Source organism: Hyaena hyaena, unplaced genomic scaffold (assembly GCF_003009895.1).
Source record: "Hyaena hyaena isolate Hyena2069 unplaced genomic scaffold, ASM300989v1 scaffold_687, whole genome shotgun sequence".
NCBI classification, from domain to species: Eukaryota; Metazoa; Chordata; class Mammalia; order Carnivora; family Hyaenidae; genus Hyaena; species Hyaena hyaena.
The window spans coordinates 801,677-829,444 of NW_024081320.1; the positions used below are offsets into that span (position 1 = coordinate 801,677).

At 35.9% G+C, this 27,768-nt stretch overlaps 1 protein-coding gene across 1 annotated transcript in view; it reads left to right on the top strand.

The window, feature by feature from the left end:
* Positions 1 to 27,768, top strand: part of ADGRL3 (adhesion G protein-coupled receptor L3) — a 516,039-nt gene that overhangs the window by 342,228 nt on the left and 146,043 nt on the right. Inside the window, exons 8-9 of the mRNA XM_039217419.1 lie at positions 22,260 to 22,562; positions 24,627 to 24,730. Coding sequence (XP_039073350.1) covers positions 22,260 to 22,562; positions 24,627 to 24,730 — 407 coding nt within the window. The remainder of the gene's footprint in view (positions 1 to 22,259; positions 22,563 to 24,626; positions 24,731 to 27,768) is intronic.

The following is a 27,768-nucleotide window of genomic DNA, read 5'->3' on the forward strand; positions in this document are numbered from 1 at the left end:
AAATAAACATTTTTTAAAAATAAAATAAAATCACACAATTCTATAATTGTTCACAGCATGAGTGGAAGTTGAGTTTCTTTGAATGATGAGTCAAACACAAGAATTTAAGGACAAAGCAATTTAATGGGAAAAAGATAGTAGTCTTCTCAACAAATAGTGCAAGTACAATCAGATATCCATATGCCAATGAATGGAGTTGTATCCATACCTTCCACAAAAATGAACTCAAAAGGGATCTTAAACATAAGAGCTAAAACATGTTAAGTGAGGATAACAGCTAAATGGAAATGCCAGCAAGGAAGAGAGAGAAGGTATGTGGCAGTTCTAGAGAATGTACCCAGAAAAGCCCTTCCTAAAAGATGACATTTGACCTGAAGAAGGGATGGGCAGAGGGTGAATCAGCAGCTTTAGCCCAGCTGGTGATAGGAATAAACTATTGTGTTGCTCTATGAGGTACAAGGATGTTGTATCTGTTATGTTGGTGGCACCTGGGCTTTGGTCCACACCAGTGCAGTCACCCTGCCTCCTGCCATGGAATGCTATCTTGATGACTGGGCCATCTCTGTGTAGCTCTCCAGTCTCAAAAGAAAAAAAAAAAAGGAAGAGAGGGAGGGGGAAAGGAGGGAGGGAAGAAGAAAGGAAGGAAGGAAGGAAGTAAAGGACCCACATTTTAATTTATATATAACACTAAGAGGTAGGTATTGGGATTATTATTTTCCAGAAAAAAATAATATTACTATCTCAAATTTTTTAAATTTTTAAACATTTATTTATTTTTGAGAAAGAGAGAGAGTTGGGGGTAGGGGCAGAGAGAGAGGGAGGAGAGAGAGAATCCTAGTTAGGCTCCACACTTTTCAGCATCAGAGCCCAATATGGGGCTCAGACTCAGGAACTGTGAGATCATGACCTGAACTGAAGTTGGAAGCTTAAAAAGTGAGCCACCCAGGTGCCCCCACATTCATTTTTTTTAAATTATATTTATTTATTTTTGAGAAGGGGGAGAAGGGCAGAGAGAGAGAGGGAGACAGAATCCCAAGCTGGCTCCACAGTGTCAGCACAGACCCCAATGTACATCTCAAGTTCACTAACTGTGAGATCATGACCTGAGCCTAAACCAAGAGTCGGATGTTTAACCTACTTAACAGAACCACTCAGGTGCCCCTGTATCTCACATTTACTGAGTGCCTACTGTGTGCAGGGCAGTCATTTCCATTGAAATGCTAGAATCTCAGATCTACAATGACATTTAATCCTTACAACAATCCATTCTGTTGAGAATATGTGGGAACAACAGTGAAATTTCCTGACGAACATATAGGTAAATGAAATAACCTGAACAATTTCAATTAGCTAGTAAAATTCACATTTGTTTTAATAATTAACTTCCTCTTTAAAGGATCACTCTTAATTCCAACTGAAAGAATTTAGGAATAATTTCTGGGACCCTTGTAAATTACAGTTGTTTATAGTGAAAACAAACCAAATTAAAACCTGTCTAGATAAAACCTATATGACAACCATAAACTGCTTCACCTGTAGCAAAGTGTATGTATTACAGAACCAAAATGTAAAGAACAGAATTTGGCAGAATATTTACTTTAAAGCTAAAACTGTGAAACTCTTAAAAGAAAACAGGAATAAATCCTCATAAACTTGGATTAGGCAGTGGTTTCTTAGCTATGACAACAAAAGCGGAAGCAATACAGAAAAAATAGGTATATCGGGCTTCATCAAAATGAAAAACAGTTGTGCTGCAAAAGATACTGTCAAGAAAGTGAAAAGACAGCTTACAGAACCGGAGAAGTTATTTGCAAATTATATGACTGATAAGAAATTTGTATTCAGAATATATAAAGAATTCTTACCAGTCTATAACAAAATACCAATAATTCAATTAAAAATTAGTCCCAGTTTTCTGAAAACAATATACAAATTTACAGTATACAAATATACAATGTACAAATGTCCAATAACCACACAAAGATGGTCAACATTATCAAAGATCAAGGAAATAAAAAATCAAAACCATAATGGGATACCACTTTGTAACCATTAGATAGGCTGTATTCAAAAAGACAGATAACACTAAGTGTTGACAAAGATATGGAGAAGTCATTCCCACTCCTGCACTGCTGGTGGGATTATAAAATGGGATAGCCACCTTGGAAAATAGTCTGACAGATCCTTAATGATTAAACATAGAGCTACAAATGTCCCAGCAACTTCACTTTTAGGTATATAACCAAGAAAAATTAAAACATTTGTCCACATTGAAAACTGCACACAAATCATAGCAGCATTTATTTGTCATAGACAAAAAGTGTAAACAACCCAAATGTCCGTCAAAAGATGAATGGTAAATAAAATGTAGTATATAAATAGAATATTATTCACCACTAAAAACAATGAAGTACTCATTTATGCTACATCATGGACAGACCTTGAAAACATTATGCTAATTGAGGTAAACCAGTCACGATTCCATTTATAAGAAATGTCTGGAAGAGGCACATCTATAGAGATGGATGGCAGACAAGTTGTTTCCTAGAGCTATGTATGGGGTACGGGAAAGTGGAGAGTGACTTCTCATGGGTACGGGGTTTCCTTTTCAGGCAATGAAATTGTTCTAAAATAGATTTTGATGATAGATACACACTTCAATGAATATTCTAAAAAACATTGTATACTTCAGATGGCTTAGTTATAGGGTATATGAATTATATCTCAAGAAAGCTGTTATTTTTTAAAAGTTAAAGAAAGAAGGATGAAGAGCACCATGTTCCTTTTACTTGCCATTCCCTCTGTATATAATGATCTTTCCATGTTATCTGTGTGGCTCACTGCTTCATAACCTTCAAATGTCTCCTTTTAGTTAGGCCTGCTTTGGTTACCAATAAATTTCAAACTTTTCTCCTTTGCATGTATTACTGTCTAACATGCAGCTAATTTACTTATTTATCTTATTTATTATTTGCCTCCTCATGAAAGGAAGAGTTTTTGCTTGTTGATCTTGTCACTTTTATCTCTAGTCTTTAGAAAGTGCCTGGCATGTAGTAGATATTCAGTAAATATTTGTTCACATAAAAGAAGAGGCAGATACATCCAGATCTCAAGTAACCTGGTATGTTTGGACACTACTAATGGTTCTCAAATAGCTGGATCAGAGGGTAGCTAATGGGGCATAGTGATAAATAAGGCTGTGGAAGGAAGAAGCCCTGTGACTGAGGACCTATTACAGACACACTAAAGATGCTATAAATAGGAGAGAACCATGGAAGGGAGATGAGCAAGGGAATGTAATGATCATTGTTCTTCCTGTTGCCTTCTTGAAGGCAGGCAATTGTGTATCTTTCCAAATTTCTCTCTCTTTCTCTCTGTCTCCCTTTCTCTTTCTCTCCCTCAATCTCTTTCTTTCAAGTAAGAGAGTGTCTCTGAAACTATTTTTTATTTGCCCACCCCACCCATAAGAGCTTATGTTATTATGTACTTAGAAGTAAAGGTGATGTGTAGTATGATTTACATGTGTTTATTTATTATTTTAATTTGGACTTTTTTCTCATGGCTTCAATCAGACATTTATTTAATCATTTCCCAAGTTAGTTTCTAGTCCCAATGTTAACCTGATTAAAAAAGGAATAGAAATTCGGGCAACATAAAACATTTCATCTTCCAGAACAAAACAAACAACAGCAAAGAGAGTATTTTTCCAATTTAACTATATTTACTGCACTATTTAGATTTTCACACTAAAATTGGGGTAACTTAACCAGTGAACATGGGCAAGGTGAGAAAAGTTGTAATTTCCTTTGTTTCATTTTGAAATTATTACACAGTCCAAAGAATGTACACAAAGTCATTAGAGTTTATTTTACCTTCTTAAAGCAAAATCTATTCATCAACCCATAAGGAAATTACAAGTCCTACTTTCAGTTCTTTGTTTAAAATGCACTGTAGTGCAGTATGATTTGCGTGTTAATGATGTGAATCCAACTGTATAATAAACGGGAAGGGGAAGATATAAACTAGTTTCAGAGAGCTGGTTTATGTGTTTTTCATGGTTTCTTCCTTAAATGTTTAACTTGAGAACACATCTACGAGGTATGCTTATGTGAAAGGTAATAATTTGTGATCATTTAATGGAGCGGTAATGAAGCAACAAGTTCATCCTCAGATATCTCACTCCGAAAGCAGCTGGACACTAGAGGCACTTGAAAGTCTTTGGAAGGCAGACATAATATAACAAACAAGAGGCTGGAAGAATTCATTCTGTGTAGTGTAATCTCTGAGATCAGAAAACATGAAGCCGCCATAATTTCTTTCTCATTAAGTCCTCCCTCCCACCCATTCTTGACCACATTCAGACACACAGTTGGGATGCTTCATATTTTGTGGTTTTTGTTGGTTTCCTGTTATGTTGTTATACGTGCCCTCATTAAGTAAAACAGCAAAATGAAATCAATTTTTAAATATTAATGTGTGATTTGTGGAAGCATATCTTAGGCGCATTGAATTACTAGAAATTGAAAAAGCAGAATTGGTGTTTTTGAAACCCATAGAGCTTCCTTTTATTTGCAGCCTTTGAGCCATTTTTCAAGTTGAAAAGCAACCATGGAGCCATTTCATGTTTAGATTAATATATATTTAAAATATCCTAAAGCCATTAGCATGCAGTAGCCCTCTCATTAAAAAACTACTTAGAGGTAAATGAAAAAATTCCTCTATATGAGTAGTTCTCAAACAGAGCCAATTTTATCCCAAAAAGACATTTGGCAATTTCTAGAAATATTTTTGATTGTCACAACTGGAGGTGTAATGAGTACTACCAGTATCTAGTGCATAAAGGCCAGGGATGTTGCTAAACATTCTATAATGCACAGGAAAACACCCATATACACACTCACACAACAAAGAATTGTATATCCTAAAATGTCAATAGTACCAAGGTTGGGAGTTCTTACTGTAAATAAAGGTCTGAAGCCAAATCACATCCTAAATTTATATTCTAATTCACAAAAACTGGGAAAAGAGTTAGGGCTAGTATTATCTCAGATATTCTGTGGTCACGTGTCCAGATCCAGCTCTGGTGGGTCTTCAATAATATGGCCACCCAGGGATGAGTTCTCATTTGAATGCTGGACTGGCATTCAGTTCCAAGCGCATGTGGGCATGGGCAGCATTATATACTTTGGGGCCTCAGTTTCTCACTGACTATTGTTCTCAGCTCCTTGTCCGTGGACCCTCTCTATAGGCAGCTCACAACATGGCAGCTTACTTCTTCAAAGCAAAAATGATAAGTTTTTTTCATAAGACAGACAAAATATATAATATAGATTATGTACATAATCACATACATCCCATTAACTTTGCCCTATTCCATAGGGTAGAAGCAAGTGCAGATCTCATGTACACTCAAGAGTAAGGAATTAGACCAAAGTATGAACAACAGTAGATAGTGATCATGGGGCCACTTAACAGTTTATCATAGGGAAGTTACATTCTGTTTGTTTTCGCATTTTAAAAATGTTGCTATTTCTGTATTACAAAGCTGTACTCATGAAAACAATACGGTATGGGCACAAAAACAGACACATAGACCAGTGGGATAGAATAGAGAACCCAGAAGTGGATCCACAAATATATGGCCAAATAATCTTCGACAAAGCAGGAAAGAGTATCCAGTGGAAAAAAAGACAGTCTCTTTAGCAAATGGTTCTGGGAGAACTGGACAGAAGCATGCAGGAGAATGAAACTTTCAAGCACCATAGACAAAAGTAAATTCAAAATGAATGAAAGACCTAAATGTGAAATAGGAAACCATCAAAATCCTAGAAAAAACATACCTCTTTGACCTCAGCCATAGCAACTTCTTACTTGACATGTCTCCAAAGGCAAGAGAAATAAAAGCAAAAATGAACTATTGGTACCTCATAAAGATAAAAACCTTCAGCACAGCAAAGGAAACAGTCAACAAAGGCAACTGAAAGAATGGGAGAAGATATTTGCAAATGACATGTCAGATAAAGGGGTAGTATCTAAAATCTGTAAAGAACTTACCAAATTCAACACCCAAAAAAAATAATCCAGTGAAGAAATGAAGAGAAGACATGAATAGACACTTTTCCAAAGAAGACGTCCAGATGGCCAACAGACATGTAAGAAGATGCTCAACATCACTCATCATCAGGGAAATACAAATCAAAACCACATTGAGATACTAAAATTAACAACTTAGGAACAACAGATGTTGGTGAGCATGTGGAGAAAGGGGAACCCTCTTGCACTGTTGATAGGAATGCAAACTCGTGCAGCCACTCTGGAAAACAGTGTGGAGGCTTCTCAGAACATTAAAAATGGAACTGCCCTACAACACAGTAATAGCACTACTAGGAGTTTATCCAAAGGATACAGGAGAGCTGATTCGAAGGGGCACATGCACCCAATGTTTATAGCAGCACTATCAACGTAGCTAAAGTATGGAAAGAGCCCAAATGTCCCTCAACTGATGAATGGATAGAGAAGATGTAGTATATATATGCAATGGAATACTACTTGGTGATGAAAAAAATGAAATCTTGCCACTTGCAACAACGTGGATAGATCTGGAGGGTATTATGCTAAGTGGAATAAGTCAGTGAAAGAAAGACAGATATCGTATGAGTTCACTCATATGTGGAATTTGAAAAACTTAACAGATGACCATAGGGGATGGAAAGGAAAAATAAGATACAAACAGAGGGGGAAACAAACCATAAGAAACTCTTAAGTACAGAGAACAAACTGAGGGTTGATGGGGGAAGGTGGTTAAGGAGGTTGGGGGAAAATGGGTGATAGGCATTAAAGAAGACTCTTGGGATGAGCACTGGGTGTTGTATGTAAGTGATGAATCACAGGAATCTACCCCCGAAGCCAAGACTACACAGAATGTTAATTAACTTGACAATTAAAAAAAATGTTGCTATCCATTAAAAGTTAATTGGGTAAATGTAAAATACTTGATGGTAAAATACACATATTTTCATTCAGGGAACTAGAAAGGAGACCACAGATGACTGTCACATAGTGACTGTCACTGCTACTTCCTTCACATGTGTAGAATATTTGTAATAATCAAAGTGCTCTTTCTATAATCAACTCACAAAATTGCCTAGTTTATTTGTGCCTTCTGTAGACCTTTATTTTGTCACTTTTATCTTACCACCTCTCCATTTCATTTTCTTTCTCTGCATTAAGAATCTTCACGTTATTTGGTGGTTGGTGGTGGTGGATTTGGGGAACATAAAGACCATCTTGGGTCACTGCTAGTGATTCGTGAAGATCCTTCTGTGTTTAAAATACATAACTGTAAAAAAATAAAAATAAGAAAAAATATATAATTGTAAATAGGGTAACTCGAATAACTAATAACTGAAAGTACTGTGAGTTACATGTCACAAAAATAGGTATTGAATCCCTCCTACCATAAATTAAATTTATCTTGTTATAATAAATATGTTGTAATGAACTTTGTTTACTGGACACTTTCTGAAGAACATTTTCTGTTTACTTTTGCTTTAAATGTGTGCTGCATCTTTACTCTTTGTATGCAGCTATATTTCATTTTGTCTTTCAACCGGATCAATTTCTATATTATTGGAAATTAATTTTAGTGATGAGAGTGTAACACTACAAAGATTATAGTATTAAAGAGATTCATTGTAAGCAGTGAGGTGCAAGTATTAATGAATAAGAATTTTATGATTACATTGAATCTTTTATCCATTTGTGTCATCTTAAAATGTACAAATAACTATAGTTCTTTTCAGATACTATTTATTGTATTAGATATACTATAAGACATATTCTGGGGTATTTAATATATACGCGATGATTGATAAAGTTGTAGTATTATAGGTACCAAGTGTGCTTTTTGCTTTTCATAGGAGAACTGAGAATTTTTATTTTATATCATTTGTATTCATAATGCATAATTTTAGGGTATGTGGAAATTATACAGTCAAATAGACCTTTTGTTTCCTTCATATAACTTCTTTTTATGTTCACAACATTTGCTTACCTTGTATGGATATTCACAAGTACACAAAATATTTATTAAGCACCTATTATGTGCCAGAACTATATTGGATGTGAAATATTGCATATTGCATTATCATTCATAAGTCTACATTGCCCAATTTTTCTTTTTGTTTTTTTTTACAAATAGTTTATTGTCAAATTAGTTTCCACATAACACTCAGTGCTCATCCCCACAAGTGACAAGTGTCCTCCTCCATGCCCATCCCGCCCTCCCCCCCACATCCATCAGTCCTCAGTTTTTGTCAGCATTCAAGAGTCTTTCATGGTTTGCCTCTCTCCCTTTCCCCCACCATTTCCCGCCTTCTTCTCCCCCTTGTTCCTCCGTCAAGTTCCTCCTAATCCTCCTATACGTGCAAACATATGATATTTGTCCTTCTCTGCCTCACTTATTTCGCTCAGCATAACACCCTCAAGGTCCATCCATGGTGCTACACATGGCCAGATTTCATTGTTTCTCATTGCCATGTAGTATTCCATGGTATAGATAAACCACATCTTCTTGATCCGTTCATCTGTTGATGGACACTTAGGCTCTTTCCATGTTTTAGCTATTGTGGAGAGTGCTGCTATGAACATTGGGGTACATGTGCTCCTATGCCTCAGCATTTCTGTATCCCTTGGGTAAATTCCTAGCAGTGCTATTGCTGGGTCATAGGGTAGTTCTATTGTTAGTTTCCTGAGGAACCTCCACACTGTTTTCCAGAGGGGCTATACCAGTTTACATTCCCACCAACAGTGCAGGAGGGTGCCCGTTTCTCCACATCCTTGCCAGCATCTAGAGTTCTCTGATTTGCTCATTTTAGCCACTCTGACTGGCGTGAGGTGGAACTATGCCCAATTTTTCAAAGAGAACTAATGATCATCCTGGTTAGAGATTTACCCAAAGTGTCACAGCTAGAATGTACAGGAGCTAATACCTACAGGCAGATGTCTCTTCATGTGACTCTATGTAGCTAGTGGTGTAATAAATTGATCACTCCCAGAAAAAATGCAATCTTAAGTTCTTGTTGTGAATTTATATCCTAAAAATAATACACATATGTGGAATACAGTATGAGAAATCCAAAAATAACAACTTCATTGGTTATTTCCCATTTCTGCTTACAATTAGTTAAAATCAGATCTCAAAAGGACTAGTGATATAACCAAGTAAAGGGAGTGGGAGACGGGACGGAAGAATAGCTAAAACTGAGAACAGAGTGTTCCAGAAAGACACATTCACATCACTGAAGATGAGAAAGGGCCTTTCTGAGGACACAGGAAATAAATCCAGGATAGTTAGAAGAGAGAGACCAAAGGCAGGGAAGCTTAAGTGGAGACCGGAGAGATGGGCAAGGTGGGGATTAGTGGGCTTTTTAGGACATATTTAAAGATTTTGACTATATAGTAAGATCAGTTGGGAGCTTTTAAAGAACAACAACATCAGATTTGCATTTTTCAAAGATCACCCCAGGTACAAGGTGAAAGATAGATTATAGGTATTTATTTGATGATGCAGGGAGATGACTTCACTACTGAGAGCTGCAACTACCTGGGTGGCCCTCAAGAACATTATGCTTAGTAAAAAAAGTCAATCTCAAAAGGTTTCATGCTTATGATTCTATTTATGTAACATTCTTGAAAGAATGAAACTATAGAGATGGAGAATAGATAAGTGATTGCCAGGAGAGAGTTATGGGGAGGGTGGGGGCGGATTTGAATACAAGGAGTTGGCACAAGGCAACTCTTTTGTGTGATGGAATAGTTCTGCTTCTTGAATGTGACACTGGTTATACAAAATCTCGTGGAACATAAGCATGCACACATAAATGAATGCAAGTGAAGACAATATATATAGAGTCTGTCTGTAGTCGGACGGGTACCGTCATGTACCAATGCCCATTTCCTGGCTTTGATATTATCCTGTAGCTATATAAAATCCAGTCATTGAGGGAAGCTGAAGGAAAGGGTTGTTCTTACTATTTTTTGCTACTTCCTATGAGTCTATACTTACTTCAAATAAAAAGTTTCATTTTAAAGACTATTATAATAGAACAGGCTTTTCAAAGAACGGGAATGGTGATGAAGAATAAGGAAAGCAATGTGCTCAGCACATCAGTGATCAAATTTACAAATTCTATTATGAATATTTTGCAGTGAATCAAGGAAGTTGATGATAAAGTGCATTTATTGGACAAATACTAATTGAGCCCCTCCTCTGTGTCACATGCTGTTCAAGTCATTGAGGATTGTTGCAAGCAAAATACAATAATCTGTCTTCATTGAGTCTTTGGGCTACTTGGCCTGCAGAGAGTGTTACACAAATTTTTGACATTCTTCTACGTAAAGATCAGGTTGTGTTTTCAAGAGATCAGTCTACAGACAGAATTTTATCACTTGTTGACCTCTAAATTATGTGGACCATCTACAATTTTGAATCCACAATAGCTTGATTGTATTCATATGATATATTTCAATATCGATTTTAAATGGTCCTTTTCTTTCAACGCCCCCATTTTACTTTCAAAGATAAATACTAAGTTTTTAAAGTGTTTTTGAAATATCCTGTATGCTCCCAAATCTGACATTTGAAATACCACAGAGCAGGCACATGATTTTGAAATATTTCTTCTTTATATTATTTTTTGTCTTAAAAAAAATAATTTCCCATTGGAGGGCAACTAACTGACTCAGTTGTCTTTTCCAAAGCTGGTTTGGATAAAGTGGGTGGTAAATTACTACTAGGGTTTTAAATGTCATTCAGAGATTGAGGTGAAAAAGATAAACTTGATGATTTTATTTCAGGCTGGTCTATCTTCTGTCCTTGTTATAGACATGCAAAAAGTACTTCACCTTCATAAGTTAGATTGCTGTTTATAATTCTCCTGAAAGAAAGTTGATGGCATATCAGGATAACCTGAATTTGATTATAATAATGTTATATTATTAATGAAGGTCTATCCTGTGTCAGTATTATCAAAGGGATCCACATTGCTAACAATAAGGAAATTTTGACTTTCTGGAGAATTAATTTGCCCAAAGCCAAATAACAAGTAACCTAGTGATGATGACCTAATATTTGAACCTAAAAATCAATGTTTTTTCCAGGATACCTCACTGTATTTTACTGTAATACTAATGCAGTAAATGCACTGTTTTATGAAGCTTTTGAGGTTTCTTCATAGATCTCTGAAAATGAACATAATTCTTTTGGAGTAGAAAAACCCAGTATAATCAGTATCCACTTTATTTACTTATTTTCTTTAGCAGCTTGGAATTATGTATGATGTGCATGTATTTGTGCATATATATATGTATATATATATTTTAGTTTTTAATAGAAAAATATGAGAATCATCATCCTGTGGCGAGAATTCCCCTAAGCAATTTGCTTCTCTGACCTACTTGTCACTACACGACTCCATCCTCTTAAATAATAATAATAATAATAATAACCAAGAGAAAGCAAAATGGGGAGGTTTTTATTACTCTGTTAATTGGGAAGGTGATGGGTAGGCATGGTTGGCATGACAGTTGAAAGAAAATAAATTGCTTGTTGCATAAATGAGTGAGGAGAAGCTGATCTTGTTGACATATGCCTTGGATGCCCTGAATTCTATTCCTCAGTCTATAACAGAAAATACCTTGGCCTAATCACTCAGCCACCCAGTTCTCAGTTCAACACAGACTATTTGTACCCTTTCCTTTGTAAAAAAGCAAAATTCAACGGAGTTAACTTGAAGATCTAACTGGTTTTATTCAATGATTCAAGAGTTGGCCAGCACAGCATCTAGCAAGAAGCTATACAAAATAGAAGGTTTTTGAAGACAGAAGGGAGAAGGAAAAGGAAATTTCTAGTGGAATGTTTTAGGCAAGATGACCTTCCTGTGCGGAACAGAAAGGGTCTATCAGGCAGATTAGTCATTAGTGCTGACCAAGTAATTCCAGACTAACTGTTATAGCCTCGTGGAAGAGGCTGACACTGCAATTAGGTCAAGTTTGCTCACTTGGAACATAGCACAAGTGACTGCATTTTGAGTCTATTGACTTTTTTTTAAACACAGTTAATTTATTTTTTTAAATTTTTAATGATTATTTATTTTTGAGAAAGGGACTAAGAGACAGAATGTGAGTAGGGAAGGGGCAGAGAGAGAGAGAGACACGGAATTGGAAGCAGCCTCCAGGCTCTGAGCTGTCAACACAGAGCCTGATGTGGGGACTCGAACTCATGAACCACGAGATCATGACCTGAGCCAAATTTGACGCTTAACCGACTGAGCCACCCAGGCACCCCTAAACCACATTTATTTTAAATAGAAGTAATTATAAATTAATAGCATCTATTTAAATTTTTTAATTTCTTGAGAGTCTAGGTCTATAATTTCTGACAGTTGTAGTTTGGCCTTTGAATATTGTGTACGTGAAAATTTAAAGCTGTTGTATATCAAATCTTAAAAAATGTAATCTGGAGTGGATGATCTAATTATTTAATCCATCTTTATCAAAATGTCAATGTAATTGAGATACAGTAGTATACATAGATCTTCAGAAAATATTTTTCTAAATAGAGCATAAATACATATTCTCACTCACCTAACATGCATGATTGAGTACTTAATATATCCCAAGTAGTATACTTGCTGAGAAACAAAATAGAATGTCAAATTTCCCTGTATTCAGGAAGAATTGTAGAGTTTAAATGTGATTTTGGCTTATAGACTTAATTTATATAACAAGTCTTTAATCTAATTAAGTCATTTAGAAAGCCATCCAATAGGGCTGTGGTTGCATTTGAAATTAACCATTTGTATCCCAATTACACAGCGGCCTTCCTTTTTATTATTTAAATTACCGGAAAAATTAAATGTTTACTGGACTCACCAGTGTGAGAGAGATGATGCGCATGGTGAAGACCCACCCTCTGACTTTCTCCAACTTATGATAAAATTAGATTGCTCAGCCTGTAACTCCTTGAAGAGAGAGACCATATGTTATGCAAACTAGTATGCCTGTTCTAGCCCCTGGTTGGAGCTGCTATTCATGTCACTCTCAGGTTAGATACATAAAATCAATGCTAGAGTTTTGGAGAGGGGGGTTAAGAAATATTTCAAGGTACTTAAAAAGCAATATAATATCCTTTTTTCCCCAGAGTCTAAACATAAACAACAAACAAATAACCAAGAACAGTAGCTATCCTATAATAGAGACTTACATTTTATCAGTTTCTTAGAAACTTGTGCATATATAACGAGGACAAGGACGTATGTATTTTTCAAGCATCTGCAATAGATCAAAGTAACTAAAATTGCATTCTTTAAAAAAAAAAACTTGAAGATTAAATGATGAACCTTTCTTCCCTGTTCACTTGAATATTTCATTTCCAAATACAGAGGATAATTTTGTTTTTCTTGAATTTATTTTAACTTTATACTTATAAATAAGTCATGCATAACCCTTCTATTTCAGTATTGCTTTATCTTTGTAGGTAAACTACAATTCACAAGTTAATAATAAAACATATGTCATTGTAAATCTTAGGCAATAACTCCAGTAACTGGATAATAATGATGTCAGATCTAGGGGAATAAAACATAATATTGAGGCTAGAAGTAAGGAATTATTCTAAATCCTAACAGCAATTCAACTACTTCCTCTTCTTGAATGTTTTACTGGTTGTCGAGAAATCAGTAAACTCAAACCCACTTGAATTGATTTCCCCAGTTTCTTTGCATGCTTTTGTCCCCACCAGAATTTACTTAATATTCTCATAAATTAAAACTTCTGGAAGTTTTAGAGTAATGAGCATACCAAGATGCTTCTGTTGATTATAACTCAGGAGCCCTCAGGACTAATTTCATACAGTATGAAATCAATGTTTATGTGGTTGTTTTAAGTTTAAATAAATGATAATAATTGAATGGAGTTCAAGAAGAATTTACATGAGAAGAACTAACTCTCCTTTTGTTAAACCAGTTCAATTCAATCAACAATTATTAAAGGCCTACTATGTGTCATTGAGGATTGTAGTATCCAGACCCCAAAGCCATCACCTCCTCTGTCAAACCCCATGCTCTTGTGGGTATATGTGGATTTGACAGCATGCTAGTCATTGTCATCACCACCAGCACCTCAGATGTATGGCCTTATAAACACTTGTTCTTTCTACTTCTGCTCTTTGCCCATTTAGTCACTGTTAACCACAGCAGTCCAAGCAAACCTAATTCAGATCATGCCTCTGCTCTGCTCAGAGCCTTCCAGTGACTTTCCACAGCAGATAAATACCAAAGTCCTCACCATACCTATAAATTCCTATGTGCTACAGTCCCCACCACCTCTCTGGTCTCATTTCACAGTAGTTTTCCCTCCTCCAGCCACACTGGCCACCTCACTGTGCCTTTACAGAGGCTGGCTTCTCTATCTGGAAGGCTCTCCATTATTCTTGTCTCTCAGTCCACCACTTGTCAAGTTAGCAACAAGGCCATGCCTGACACCCTATTAAAAATTGAAATTGCCTTCTCCCAGCACTTTCTATTACTTTTCCCTGCTTTGTCTGTTCTTTTTATCCTTGGTACTTTTTAATATAATATACTGTATATTTTAACTTTTTGTCCTATTTATTATTTATCCCTCCTAAAATATAAGCTTTATGAGGACAGAGATTTTTACTTTTTGTTGTTTTTATTGTCTACTTCTATATCTCCAGCATTTAGAATAGCACTTGGCACATAGTAAGCAATCAGTAATTTTTGGTTGAAGCAAGGGATAAATAATAATAATATTATTACTAATAATAAATATTTATTAATGTATTAGTCTGTCATTTACTTTGCTAAGTACTTTAAATCCATACTGCCATTTTTTTCTCAAATAAGTATATATATATAATATATATTATATATATATTATCTCCATCTAGTGAAATAAAAACTAAGGCATTAGAGACTATTATAATGTGTTCAAAGTCACATCTCTCTTAAATGATTGAGTATTTTGTTAAAAGAAGACATTTCTGCTATTATAGTGTTTTGCCAACTTTAAGATTTTCATGATTTCACCTTTTAATATTTCATAAGTTGGAATGCACCTAACAATTGAAGACATGTCAGAGGTTAACTAGCAAAGATTTTTTTTTTGTAAGTGGCACAAAGAATAATTGATGATGTTGTACACTCAACAAAATACAGTATATTAAAATCTTCTTGAGGGTGGTACTCTTAGCTTCTGAATCTTTGATGCTCAGCACAATGTGTAATATAAGAGAAATTCTACTAAGCATATACCAAATGAAAAACATAGTTAGTATATTTCTTTTCTTTCTATTTCCTATTTCTTCAGTAGCTTTTTCTGTAAAGCCTCTTAGAGAGAGCATGATGAGGGCAAGGAACATGCTAACTATATCCAACATTGTATTCTCAATACAACTACTATAACATGATGGTTGATTAATGAATGTGTATGGAATGAATTAATCTTGTAATTCCTAGAACTGAACCCTCTTACAGGCACATAATATATGCCATACATAATACTTTTTTTATAAAGGACTTTAATCCTCTGTCAGATAACATAGATACACAAAGGTTTGAGAGTGAATCTATCTGTATTTAAATTCTGGCTTTATCACTTATGGATTATGTGAAGCTAGGAAATTCACATAACCTCTCTGTGCCTCAATTATGCATATAGAGCATTAGCACACTGCCTGGTATATAATATATGCTCAAAGAAAGCCAACTATTATTTCACATTATTGTTTGCTGCTTGTTTATCAATCTACCTGGATGCTGAACAATGTATTACATTTTTCTCAGCCAGTCCTGAATCTTTAGGAGAATTAGAAATGGTATAAACAGAAAGAAATTAGCTCAAAGATGACTACCTCCTCTACTCTTAACAGAGAGGGCAGGCTGCTTTCTTAGTGGATCAAGTTTAGGCTCTCAGTGTTCCCTCCAGGATAGTATGGTTAAGAGTAAGGTCTCTGTAACCATGCCTCAGTTGCTTTTCTGTTCTTCTACTTATGAGCTTTTAACCTTTGAAAAATTATAGAATCTGTCGGTGCTTCAGTTTCATCATATGTAAAATGAAAGTATTTAATAGTAACTCCTCACAGATTTATTGTCAGAATTAAATGGCCCAATTCCTATAAAGTGCTCAGAATAGTGTCTGATCCAATAATAAGAGTTCAATAAGTACCCGAGAGGTCTGAACCATAGCAATACCAAGAAAGGTACGTGTAAGTAGTGTTTGGGACAAGTTAATTTCCAAATTCATTACAAATTTTTACATATGTATTTCTGTTATTAAATTTTGTCTATGTTGTTAACACCACCACAGTTCAAATGAAAAGGGAAGGATTTTGATGGACTTGGTTTGGACTTTGATGGACTAACTCCTGGCTCTATCACTTGACAGTTATATAAGCTTGGGAGAATTACTTAATTTGACTTCTTTCATCTCTGAAATTAAGATAAATATATCTACCCAAAGATTGTTAGGAGCACTAAATCAGAACACATATAAAACATACAACATAGTTCTTGGCATGATAGGGCTCAATATGTAGCCGCTAATTTTAGGAAGATGCCCCTAAATCCCGTATTTTAGCTTATTATTTACACAATAAGTCCATTACAAATCCATATTTAATTAGAATAGATATTTTCCTCTATTTGCAATAAGAATGATATGCTATGAGAAAATCAGAAAATGTAAATAGATTAAATTACAAAAATAAATATTACTTCACATGGCTGATAATTTGTGGAATTTTACTACCTTTTTTTTTTCTGGTTCTTTTTTTCCTAATGTTTTATTTATTTTTGAGGGAGAGATAGAGACAGCATGAGCAGGGGAGGGTCAGAGAGAAAGGGAGACACAGAATCCAAAGACAGGCTCTAGGCTCTGAGCTGGCTGTCAGCACAGAGCCCGATGTGGGGCTCGAATCCACAAACCATGAGATCATGACCTGAGCTGAAGTCAGACGCTTAACCGACTGAGCCACCCAGGCACCCCTTGAATTTCACTATCTTAAGAGGCCGTTGAGCCAACTATTATGAATGGATTCTGAAGATAATTGGATAATTTCATGACAGATAAAATAGATGTTTCTTTTTAAAAACTAGGTGTAATCCAATCAGCTACCACCAACTGATATCAATATGGGGACCAGGCAGAATTTCTTTCTACCCAGAGCACTACACAATAACCAAAAACCACTCGGAGTATTGTTATAGTTTTAGTTTTCTTATTTCCTCTAACAAACCCTTGGGAAGATTTCTTCAATAACTCACCTTGGATTTAAATAAATACTTGGAGGGTGGGGAGAAGGAAATGTTCCTGTAGTTAGCTGAAAGTTATATGTTGGAATGAAGTTAACACAGAGGATTAGTAAAGGGAAAACCATGAAGGGGGATACATATCTTAGAGAAGAAAGGAACATATGAAGGAAAATCAGTAAGAGAGCTCGTGCACTTTATGAGTAGAAGGTAAACATTTCTTCTACTGTGAAATTTAATATTCTGTTTTAAATTTTACAGTTTTTAAAAGGTGCCTATATTACTCTGCTAGGGCTGCCATAACAAAATATCATAGACTGGGTGACTTAAACAACAGAAATTCATCTCCTCATAGTTCTGGCAATTAAATGTCTGGGATCAAGGTGCTGGTAAGTTGGTTTCCCTAAGGTCTTACACCTTGCTTTGGAGATGGCTGCCTTCTCACATGGCCTTTATTCTGTGAGAGTCTGTCCCTAGTATCTCTTCCTCTACATTTAAGGACAACAATGCTATTGGATTAGGGTCCCACACTTATGACCTCATTGAACTGTAATTATCTTTTTTAAAGGCTCTATCTCCAAATGTACTTATGGGTAAGTTAAGGCTTCAGTATATGACTTTTGAGGAAAAAATTAACAATGTCCGTCCCAAATAATAAATATGATTTGTGATCAAGCATAGTAATTTTTTTTTAAGAAGCATTGTATTTACTGAAGTCTCTTCTTAAAGCATATGGTAGACTCATGGTTGTTGAATGCATGAAACAATTCAGAATGTCATTTTGATAGCTTATTATAAAAACATGGAGAAATTAGAGGACACTGATTTACTTTCTATATGTATAATTATGATTCACTTACCATTTGAGCCATGTTTATTTTCTCATTTGTAAGATAAGGAATTCATAGTTACAGTTATTCTGCAATGAATTCAGTGAAATAATAGAGATAAAGAAAAACATTGAAAAATGTAAAGCACTATACAAATGTTGCTTATTTTTCTGTTTTCTATTGGTATACACCACAAACTATAACCTGTAGTAATATTCAAAATAATATTTATTCTTTTTCAAGGCAATTGAAGGAAACATAAATTAACAAAATAAACCAAAATGTAAGAATGAAATAAACCACGGGCAATATATTTAAGTAAACAGGAGAATTGAAACTTTCCTCTGGAAATAGGATAATTAGGAGGGAAATTATTAATGTGAGTTTTGTTTAGTTACTTTTATGAAAATACTAAGCTACGTAAATACAATGAGCACAGCAACAATGACAAAATAGTAAGGAAAATTACCCAAGCTTGATAAAGTGTTATATGCTAATAGTCACTTGAACTTATTTTCTTTTATATTCTTTTAACCTTTCCCTGATACACAATCACATGAGGCACTTAATAACATAGTTTTATTAAACTAGCTATATTATCAGGTAAGGCTCAAAAACAGAATATAGTGAAAAAGTGTCATATCATTTCTTCCTTACTGGAAGATGGAAAAATACAAACTCCTGTGTCTTATGGTATGGGCTGGAAGTTGGCCAAAGTGTGTTGCTATGGCTCTTCAGTGAATCTACATCTTTTTTTTACAGTATCTAGCAGTAAGACAGGTTCTTTCTTGGGCCCTGGTGACAACATGTATATCACTAGTACTTACTCTGCCAAAAACTGGCATTGAACAAAGCTCTTGAGAGTCTTACATGGCAGTAAATGGAATAGAAGGGATGGGGAATCAGGAACAGCCTTTAAATCTGACTCTTCTTCTGCTAAAAGTCAAATGATATGAAATGGCCCTACTCGTATACATCTCTCTGCAGCACAGTTCCAAGAAAATAAGTTCTATATTGATCCTGAACATTAGTATGTCTGTATTAAACTAAGTCCTTGTGATGTATTGCATAACAAATCAAACTTTTGAAAAATCCCTTTTATTGGTATCATTGTTTTACAAGAGTGTATTCATTTAAATATGAATGTTCTGAGATAGGAGTCAATTTGGTGAAGAGGAGTTCTTCTTTTCGTTTTGAGTTATCTGGTAATTTTTTAAATGATAGCATTAAAAAGTATTTCTAAAATAATTTTTTAGCCTATCAACTGTAAGGATTCTTAATAATCCCATTTGTTATTTCCCTCTATTTATCTTTTTCCTTTCTTATGTGGTATTTTGTAACTGGACCCTTCACTGCCTCTTTTGACCTATCCCTGATGTTCATCTATTTTGACTAAGATCTAATTTATTTTAGGTTAGAAAAAAGCTAAAAGCTGAGGAAATAATCATGCATAAAGCATATTAGTATATAACCCCATCTTGGTTCTTTGAAAAGGTCTTTGGTGGAGATGGCATCCAAGCAATCCCCAAAGGCTAAACAGAAATTAGCCAGGTGGAAGTGGGCACAGGAACACTACAGCATGTGCAGAAGCCCTGAGGCAAAAGAACAGGGTGCTGTTGGGAAATTACTGGTAATTTTGTATGGTTAAATAGTAGAGCTGAAAGATGAAGAAGCATTACAAATGAGCTAGAGAAATAAACTCATGAAGGGCTTTAGGCACAAAGAAAAGGAGTCCAACCTGTGTTTAGAGGTCACACAGAAATGATTAAAGGGATTTTAATCTGGAAAGTAGCATATTTCAGTTTACACCCTACAAGATGCCTCTGGCAAAAGGTAGAGAATTATTTCAATGGGGTAAGTGTAGAGAAAAAAATAATGAACATTGATTTCCATTATACTCTGCTATTGTTAAATACATTTTGGTGTGATACTGTTGTCTTTAAAAATCTGAAATTCCGGTAATTTGAATAGGATGTATATATTAAATCTATGTGAGAGGACAAATCTATTAAAAATTGCCAAGTCCAGAGTCACAGCGGACAAGCATCCTGTGATAATATGTCATTGCTCCTTGCCTATGATTTGTGATTGAGACAACAGGCTGGTCGATCTTTTCACTGGATGGGGGATTATGCAGTTTCATCAGTGCCAAAATTTTTGCAAAACATATCTATTCCTTCATAGGGCATTGTATGCTAATTAAAATATCTAAATAAAAAAAAGTTTATTCTGGAGTATCTATATAATTCTCAAGAAACTACAAATAAGACATGGCATTATTTAAATTGAAGGAGCCAGAAAAAATACTTGGAGTTAACTTTTAACTATTGCCTTACTATTCTATCAAGTAGTAAAAGTTGTATCCCAGCCATGACTCCATTGACACATGTTTTTAGGACTAATACTTCATATTATTGAGAACAATATTGTTTAAATGCAATATTAGCTTATTTTAATTTAATGTTAAATAATACTTAATTTTATTATGTTGATAAATTTTATATTTGAATTGTGTTAAATTGTAGTGCTGAGTTTATTTTATGAGTTCTGAATTTTGAATTTGCAAAAATAGATACTGAAATACTAGTATTGCCATTCTATTCTGGTATTGCTTTCACTGGTAAAATGGTTAAAAGGCTGTTGTATTCATCCATTGATGATGGTGGGGTGAATGCAGACAGTGGTGACTGGAGAGAGAGGAAAGTAAAAAAATGAAATGGAATCAATAAGACTTGGCAGTTTGCATAATATAGGGTGTAAATGGAAGCAGAGGAAAAAAGATACCTTCTCTTCCTGTATGAACTTTGAGTCAATGAAGTTATGAACATTACATTCACATAGAGAGAGAACACACAAGAGAAAGGAAGAAAGCTGAAAAGAAAGTAACTGAACAAGCAAGAAGACAGCTAGAAAAATAGCATCACTTCAGAAAAATGCTACAATTTCAGTGATTAAATGATCAGAAAATCCATACCCCCTTCCCACTGCCATCTCTATCTTGTTTGGGGAAACTTTATAGATACCAAATACACTGTGATGAATGTGGCATCTCTTCTGGGACAGCAGAGTTAAATTAATAACATGTTGAAGAAACTAGACAGTGAATGACAATAATCTGGAGTCTGAGCACAGGACTTCCTGAGTTCCATAAATCTGAGCTACTTTGAATCTGATTAGAGCCAGTGCCTCTAGGTTTATTGCCAGTAAAGGTTAAGAGTAGTTTCTAACCTTACAGTTAGGAATGCAATGTGTGTACGTGGGGGACTGGCGTACTCTTGCATTCCTATGATGGAAATGTGAATATATTTTCCCAGAAAGATGATTCTCTGCAGTGATTATTTCCATCGTATTGTTAGAACATTCCTCTGAATACTTGATAGGGTTAATAACCTATTAACATCTGGTCAAGGAACCTTACCAGTTTTATTTGGAATTTGGAATGCATTTCCCTATTTTAACAAATCTAGTTAGAAAATAATTAATGGTACAACTGATTGGAAACTACTTAAACTTTACATTAGTAAATGTCAAGTTTGAAAGTTTTGTTAAGATGGGTCAGTCCAAGAGCATCGGGTAGATCATCAAGCTACTTTATGTTAAAGAGACTATACTCAGAATCTTCGTTTACCTTTTAGCTTGAGAGCACTTTAAATATTTATGCCCTTTTTTTTCTGATCTCTTTCCCCTAATTGCTTCACCTTTAGAAACTAATGTTATACTTAATGTAAAAAGTCTGGTATATATAGCTCTCTCCCATTCTATGTACCATGCTTGAAAATTCTAAGTTGAGGGCTGTAAATATTAATCCTCTAATTGTTATAAAGGCTTGAAACATTAAGAAGTTTATACTAAAGAGTTGAATTATGCTATTAACTTTGTTTTCTGCAATTTGAGTTAAGTAGAATCATGATCATGCCTTTGTTTGGCTCTGGTCATATGGCCATCATCATACTGAAGTGCCACATAGATACCGTGGTACTGGCTTATTTTTCCCATGTGGAGGGCTCTTGGAATTGTCCAATGAAGATGGTTTCTGAAGTGTGAGGACACCTCGAGGTGATGAGCAAGCAATGTAGGTCTTTTCTTTTGAATTTTATTTCAGAAATCTCTACCACAGGACCTCTGGGCATGGGAAGTACCACCACCAGTACCACCCTGCGGACCACAACTTGGAGCCCAGGCAGGAGTACCACGCCATCAGTGTCGGGAAGAAGAAACCGGAGTACCAGCACCCCATCTCCAGCTGTGGAGGTGCTTGACGACATTACCACACATCTGCCATCAGCAGCATCCCAAATCCCAGCCCTGGAAGAGAGCTGTGAAGCCGTGGAAGCCCGAGAAATCATGTGGTTTAAGACCCGTCAAGGACAGATGGCAAAGCAGCCGTGCCCTGCAGGAACTATAGGTAAGCATGTCCTACGGAGCTAAGCTAAGGGTATTTTGTCTCTTCAGCTTGCTTTTCTGGTCACTTTTCTTTAGTTTTTTGTTTGTTTGTTTGTATGTTACTACATATTTTTGTTAGTTCACTTGAATTCTGAACTCAGCTGAATGACAGTTTCAAATAGTGTATGTTCAGAGTTTGAAAATACGTTCTGAAGAAATCACCAGTGAGGATTTGGTGGGAAGACACGTGAGGTCAGACACACGCCCGTGGTGGGAGATACCTGGGTGGAGTTGCAGTTAGGCTGTGCATGTCCTGGCTAGTCCAGAAGACCAGCCCTTTTGCTCAGCCCAGAGTGAATCACTGGACTGGAAGGGGACTAGTTCCCGTGACTGACACCAACCATCAACTGTTGATTGCAGAAAATGAGATCAAGGACTTTTACATTACAAGATGATTGTTGAAACTACCTAAATTTAACAGAAGAGGAAGTTTGACTCTCCTTCTCATAAATCATCGTAGCCATCCCTTAATAATCAAGGGCTCTTCACCTAGACAGGAGCAAGCCTCCCACTACTCAATATCCACTCGAGAGAGCAAGCTCCATTGTTTCCTCAAGGAGACAGTTAAGAGATAAATAGTTTTTCTCTCATGACCCCTTTTTTACTGATGTGACTCGTAACATCCCCCAATGTTAACCATATTATTATTTACAATTTTTAAGCAGACATAGCCTGATTTTCTTATTGTTGCATACATTGATCTTCATAAAACTAACCCTTGATACAGTACATAAAATTTGCCTTATTTCATAAAATATGTAAAGAAAGAAAACACACAATAGATGTCACTGTGCTAACAATAGTGACTACGTCTTTGGGTAGTATTGATTTGGTTACTTCACAGAGGTTTGTCTTAGAATCATTCCAGTGGGGATATAGTATTCTGAATTCTATAGTATATGAAGTGGTAGGAAGGCCAAAAAGAATATTTACTTTTACACAAGCCCACATGTAATTTTTTTTCAGCAAAGTATTTAAAGATATTATGAAATCTTTCTTCCCTTTAGGAAAGGGTGCAATGTTTAGTTCTAACGTTTTCTCTGGTTAGAGACGTTTACTGGAATCAAACTGATTTGATTCCAGTAGTTTGAAACCTTGTCTTTTAACACTGTCCCCTTCATTCTGGGCCTCAGCTCCTTCATTTCTAAAAGAGAAATAATAACAACCCCCAACTTCCGATGTTTGTTGTGAAGGTTAGTGAAATACTTTATTTAAAAGCACGACTGAAATATGTCATTATTGTTCTGTGAAAATTGGGAGAGAGATTTAAAGGGAGCCTCTGGAACCCTCCCAGGTGAATGTCCCAGTGCTGACACCTTATTTTTAACCTTTTTTTGTCTCCTTTGCTATAGTCATTTAGACCCACACATGTTGTCACTTGAATTATTGTGATAGTGCCCCCAAACCTTCACATCTTCCCCTCAAATTCATCCTTTGTGCTGCTGCCACAGTTATCCTATTAAAACCTTCATCAGCTCATTTCTCTCCTCTGCTTAATGTTCATTGATTTTCCAGCACCCACAGGTGGCAGACAAGAGAGTTTAAGATCTGACTTTGCCTGCCTTGCTGAGTCCATTAAACACAACTCCCCTGTACAGTAGACCTCAATTTAAAACATTTGAAGTTTCCCATGGGCACCTGGTGTGCCCTTTCGTCCCTTGTCTTCCTGAAAATCCTGCAGACTGACTCCCTTAAGACTCAGTCGCTACCTTGTCTCTGAAAACCCACACAATAAGCCCAATGGAGGCAGGCCCCACATCTGTCTAATTTATAAAATTGTTCTCTGTACCTGGTGTAATTGCCAGCAAGCGCTTTAAAAATATTGAATGTTTTTGGTTGTTCCATTGCATTTTTCCAATGTCAGTTGTTTGTCAGGCTCTGTATGTGGTGTTTCAATAAGCATTAGCTTAGTTTAAGGATCTCAATTTTGCCTTTGTTCGTATTTAAACGTAACCTGGATATAAAGTCGTTGTAAGAAACATGGTTTGAATATTTGAAGCAGACCCCTTTTCTATCATTATTTTAGGAGTGTCAACATATCTATGTCTGGCTCCTGATGGAATCTGGGATCCCCAAGGACCGGATCTTAGCAACTGTTCTTCTCCTTGGGTCAACCATATAACACAGAAGGTAAATCATGTCACTGACAAGGAAGGTATTGCCAAACTTAGATCCTGTGCTGTTGATTCTAATTGTTGCAAACACACTAGCTAAGATTTTTTAAATTAATGTGGAAGTAGTCTCCCATTTTATTTTTATTTAAGATTTAATGACAACCTTTGATATGCTATGAGCTAATCTAGAATTTTGTTGTTTAAAAGGCAAATCCATAAACTTCCTCTAAACCAGGCAGTATTGCTTACAATAATTTTATTATTAATAAAATTTTTATGATATTGTGAACTATAGGTATAAAAGTCCAAGAGGTATTATAAATCAAACAAGCAAAAGCTTCTAGCATACATGCATATGAATTTTCCTATGGAAATAATAATTACCAAAAATAAAAGTCTACCCTTGGATTCTTATGCTATTTGAAAATTGTTATGCAACCTAATCACTTATCATTGTTAATAGTATACATATGTGTGACAGAATCTTGCAGACTCAAATTTTCAGGGCTTATTTGGTTGCAATATGTTGAACACTTTTATTATTAATGCACTGTGGGGCTTTGAATTGATTTCATTACAAACAGAGACCAGATGTGCATTTGTGCCAAAAGGGCTATGGGATGAATGCTTATTATAGCAATTTGTGTGGATTTATGCACTCCTAAAATGAAGAGTCCTTCTATGACACATCAGCTATGCTGAGGAATCTCTGAAAGAGATTTTTTCCTGAGAAATATTACGAATGATGGCCTTACTAAACGCCTGTCTGTGCCATTTGCTCTTCTCTCTATTTGTTTTTAACCAGGCCAATCCTCAATAATATACTGTATAATAATCCATAAATATCTGCCCAGTAGATTATTTAGCAGATGAGCCATAACTATCTATTTATCCTAAATCATGGAAGAACAGTGGTTATATTGACTCTAGTTACCCTCTTACATATGCATCTCCATACTTGTTGCTATTCATAATGATGCTTCTCCAATTTCAGCACTGTTCCTGCCACAGTTTTTATGTCCTTTGATTTTATTACAATGTAGCTCAGACCCCAGGGCAAATAACTCTTGCTGGATGTGATCAGATTAAGAGATCAGTAGCCTATCTCCTTACATTAGCAACTTTTAAAAAATATCCTTACATACTTAGCCCAGGGGTGGATATTAATTCAGTAATAATTCACATAGAAAGCTGAGTGTTTTCATGATAATTCTTGAATATGGTTAAGACTGTTTCATTGCAGGAATTACTGGGTGACTTTAACTGATAATGATGCTTAATTCTTTTCTTTCCTCTGCAGACCTCCTAATCTTATGACAAAAGAGATAATTCTTTGCAAAGACCAGACAGCTGTTGCCCATTTGATTTGTGGATGGGTGTTTTTTTTTAATATAACAAATATGTTCCATTATTCCAGAGCAATTCTGTTTAATCCTGTAGAGTCTGTAAAATTATGTAAGATTATAATTATAGTAAGATTATAGAATTTAGGCAATTGGAATTTATAATAATACCCTAGCTTCAGTTTTCATAAGTTTATAAAATCTTCAAAAGTATAATAGGAGGCTTTGGAGCACTCTGAATCAGATTATACAAGTAGCCCCAGATTGGTGTTGGAGCTGGGGTTTTAGCTGTGTCTTCCTTTATCAAGACATCATGCAGAGCCACAAGACTGGTTAAACTGCACAGATTTACTGCCTTTATATCACACTTACTTCCCTAGACTGTCTTTACTTTTGTCAACCCTTTTGCTCAGTGTGTCCCCCATACCTCCTATTATTTATACTATCCATTGAAAATAAATGGTAGTTGAACAGGTTTCTTTACCACAAAACACTTTTAAATATTTACATTGTAAACCTCCAACAGAGAATTTGTGTGCAGTGTTCACTGAGCAATTTGTCCATAGTATCTTCCTACTCTCCAAAGCATCTTTCACAGAATTCATACCTTTGCTCATTTCCTCCCTCAGTCCCAGATAGAACATTGGAAGAGTGTTTGTTTACAACAGTTTTGGGGGAGCAAAGGTGCACTGTGAGGGATTGAACAGGAACCCAGTGGTAGTAACAGAGGAGGAGCTATTCCCAACTGCTGGCCTACAGTTGCTGGATCAAAGGAGTGACCAAAAATTGGAAGCAGAGATCTTTGAGAGGAAAGATGACCTACAGACAAGAGACTCAGCCTAGCCCCAGGCAACTTTTCAGAAAGAGACCAAAGGAAAATAAATACACTGACCTTACTCTCCCTCCTCCTTCCATTCACTTGCCCACCCTCCCCATTGGACAAACCCAGTGGAAGCCAGAGAAGAGGGGTGCTCTGATAACAGTCTTGTAAGCTCACCCTCTAGGGTAGAGAGTAAGATGGAGGAAATTGGAAAGTGGCCTTGACCCGGGAATTGAATAATTCTCAGCTTCGTATTCCCCTTCTCTTATCCCTCTTCCCTTTCCCATTCTCTTCCTCTTCTCCTTTCTCCCTGCACTGCCGCTCTTCCTCCCTTCTCCCTTCCCATGCCCTGTCCCCTCTCCTCTGCTCTGAACTTCCTCCCTTTCTAGTGGATTTTTTATTTCATGTTGAAAACTTAAAGTGAAACAGTTATCTTTCATGATTCATTCCTTCTCTCTTCCCCCTTTGTAGTCTTGTGAACTTCAAACTTTTAAAATAAAGGAACACTATTTACCCCCAATGAAAGCATAGATGAGAAAAGAAAGGAGGGAGTGTTTTTCTGTTAACAGTGTATTCAGTTTGCCCTAGTCATGAGCTTCTGAGTGAATATATCCTGGGGTGTGAGGCACCTGCTTTATGGCTGTATAGCGCTTCTCGGGGAATTCCTGAGGGCTTTTGAGGAAAGAACACCCCTGTATCACACTCTCAGCATCAATGCCACAGGGAGGATCATTCTTTTCATTATCACTAATACTGTCCACCCACTGTGTGTCTAGCACCACTGTAGACAGCAAGTATATACAAGTACACGGGTCAGGATGCTTACTTTAGTTTGAAAAAGCAAACTGTATTTTCATGCTTATTAAGAAATGAATTATGCACACACATCTC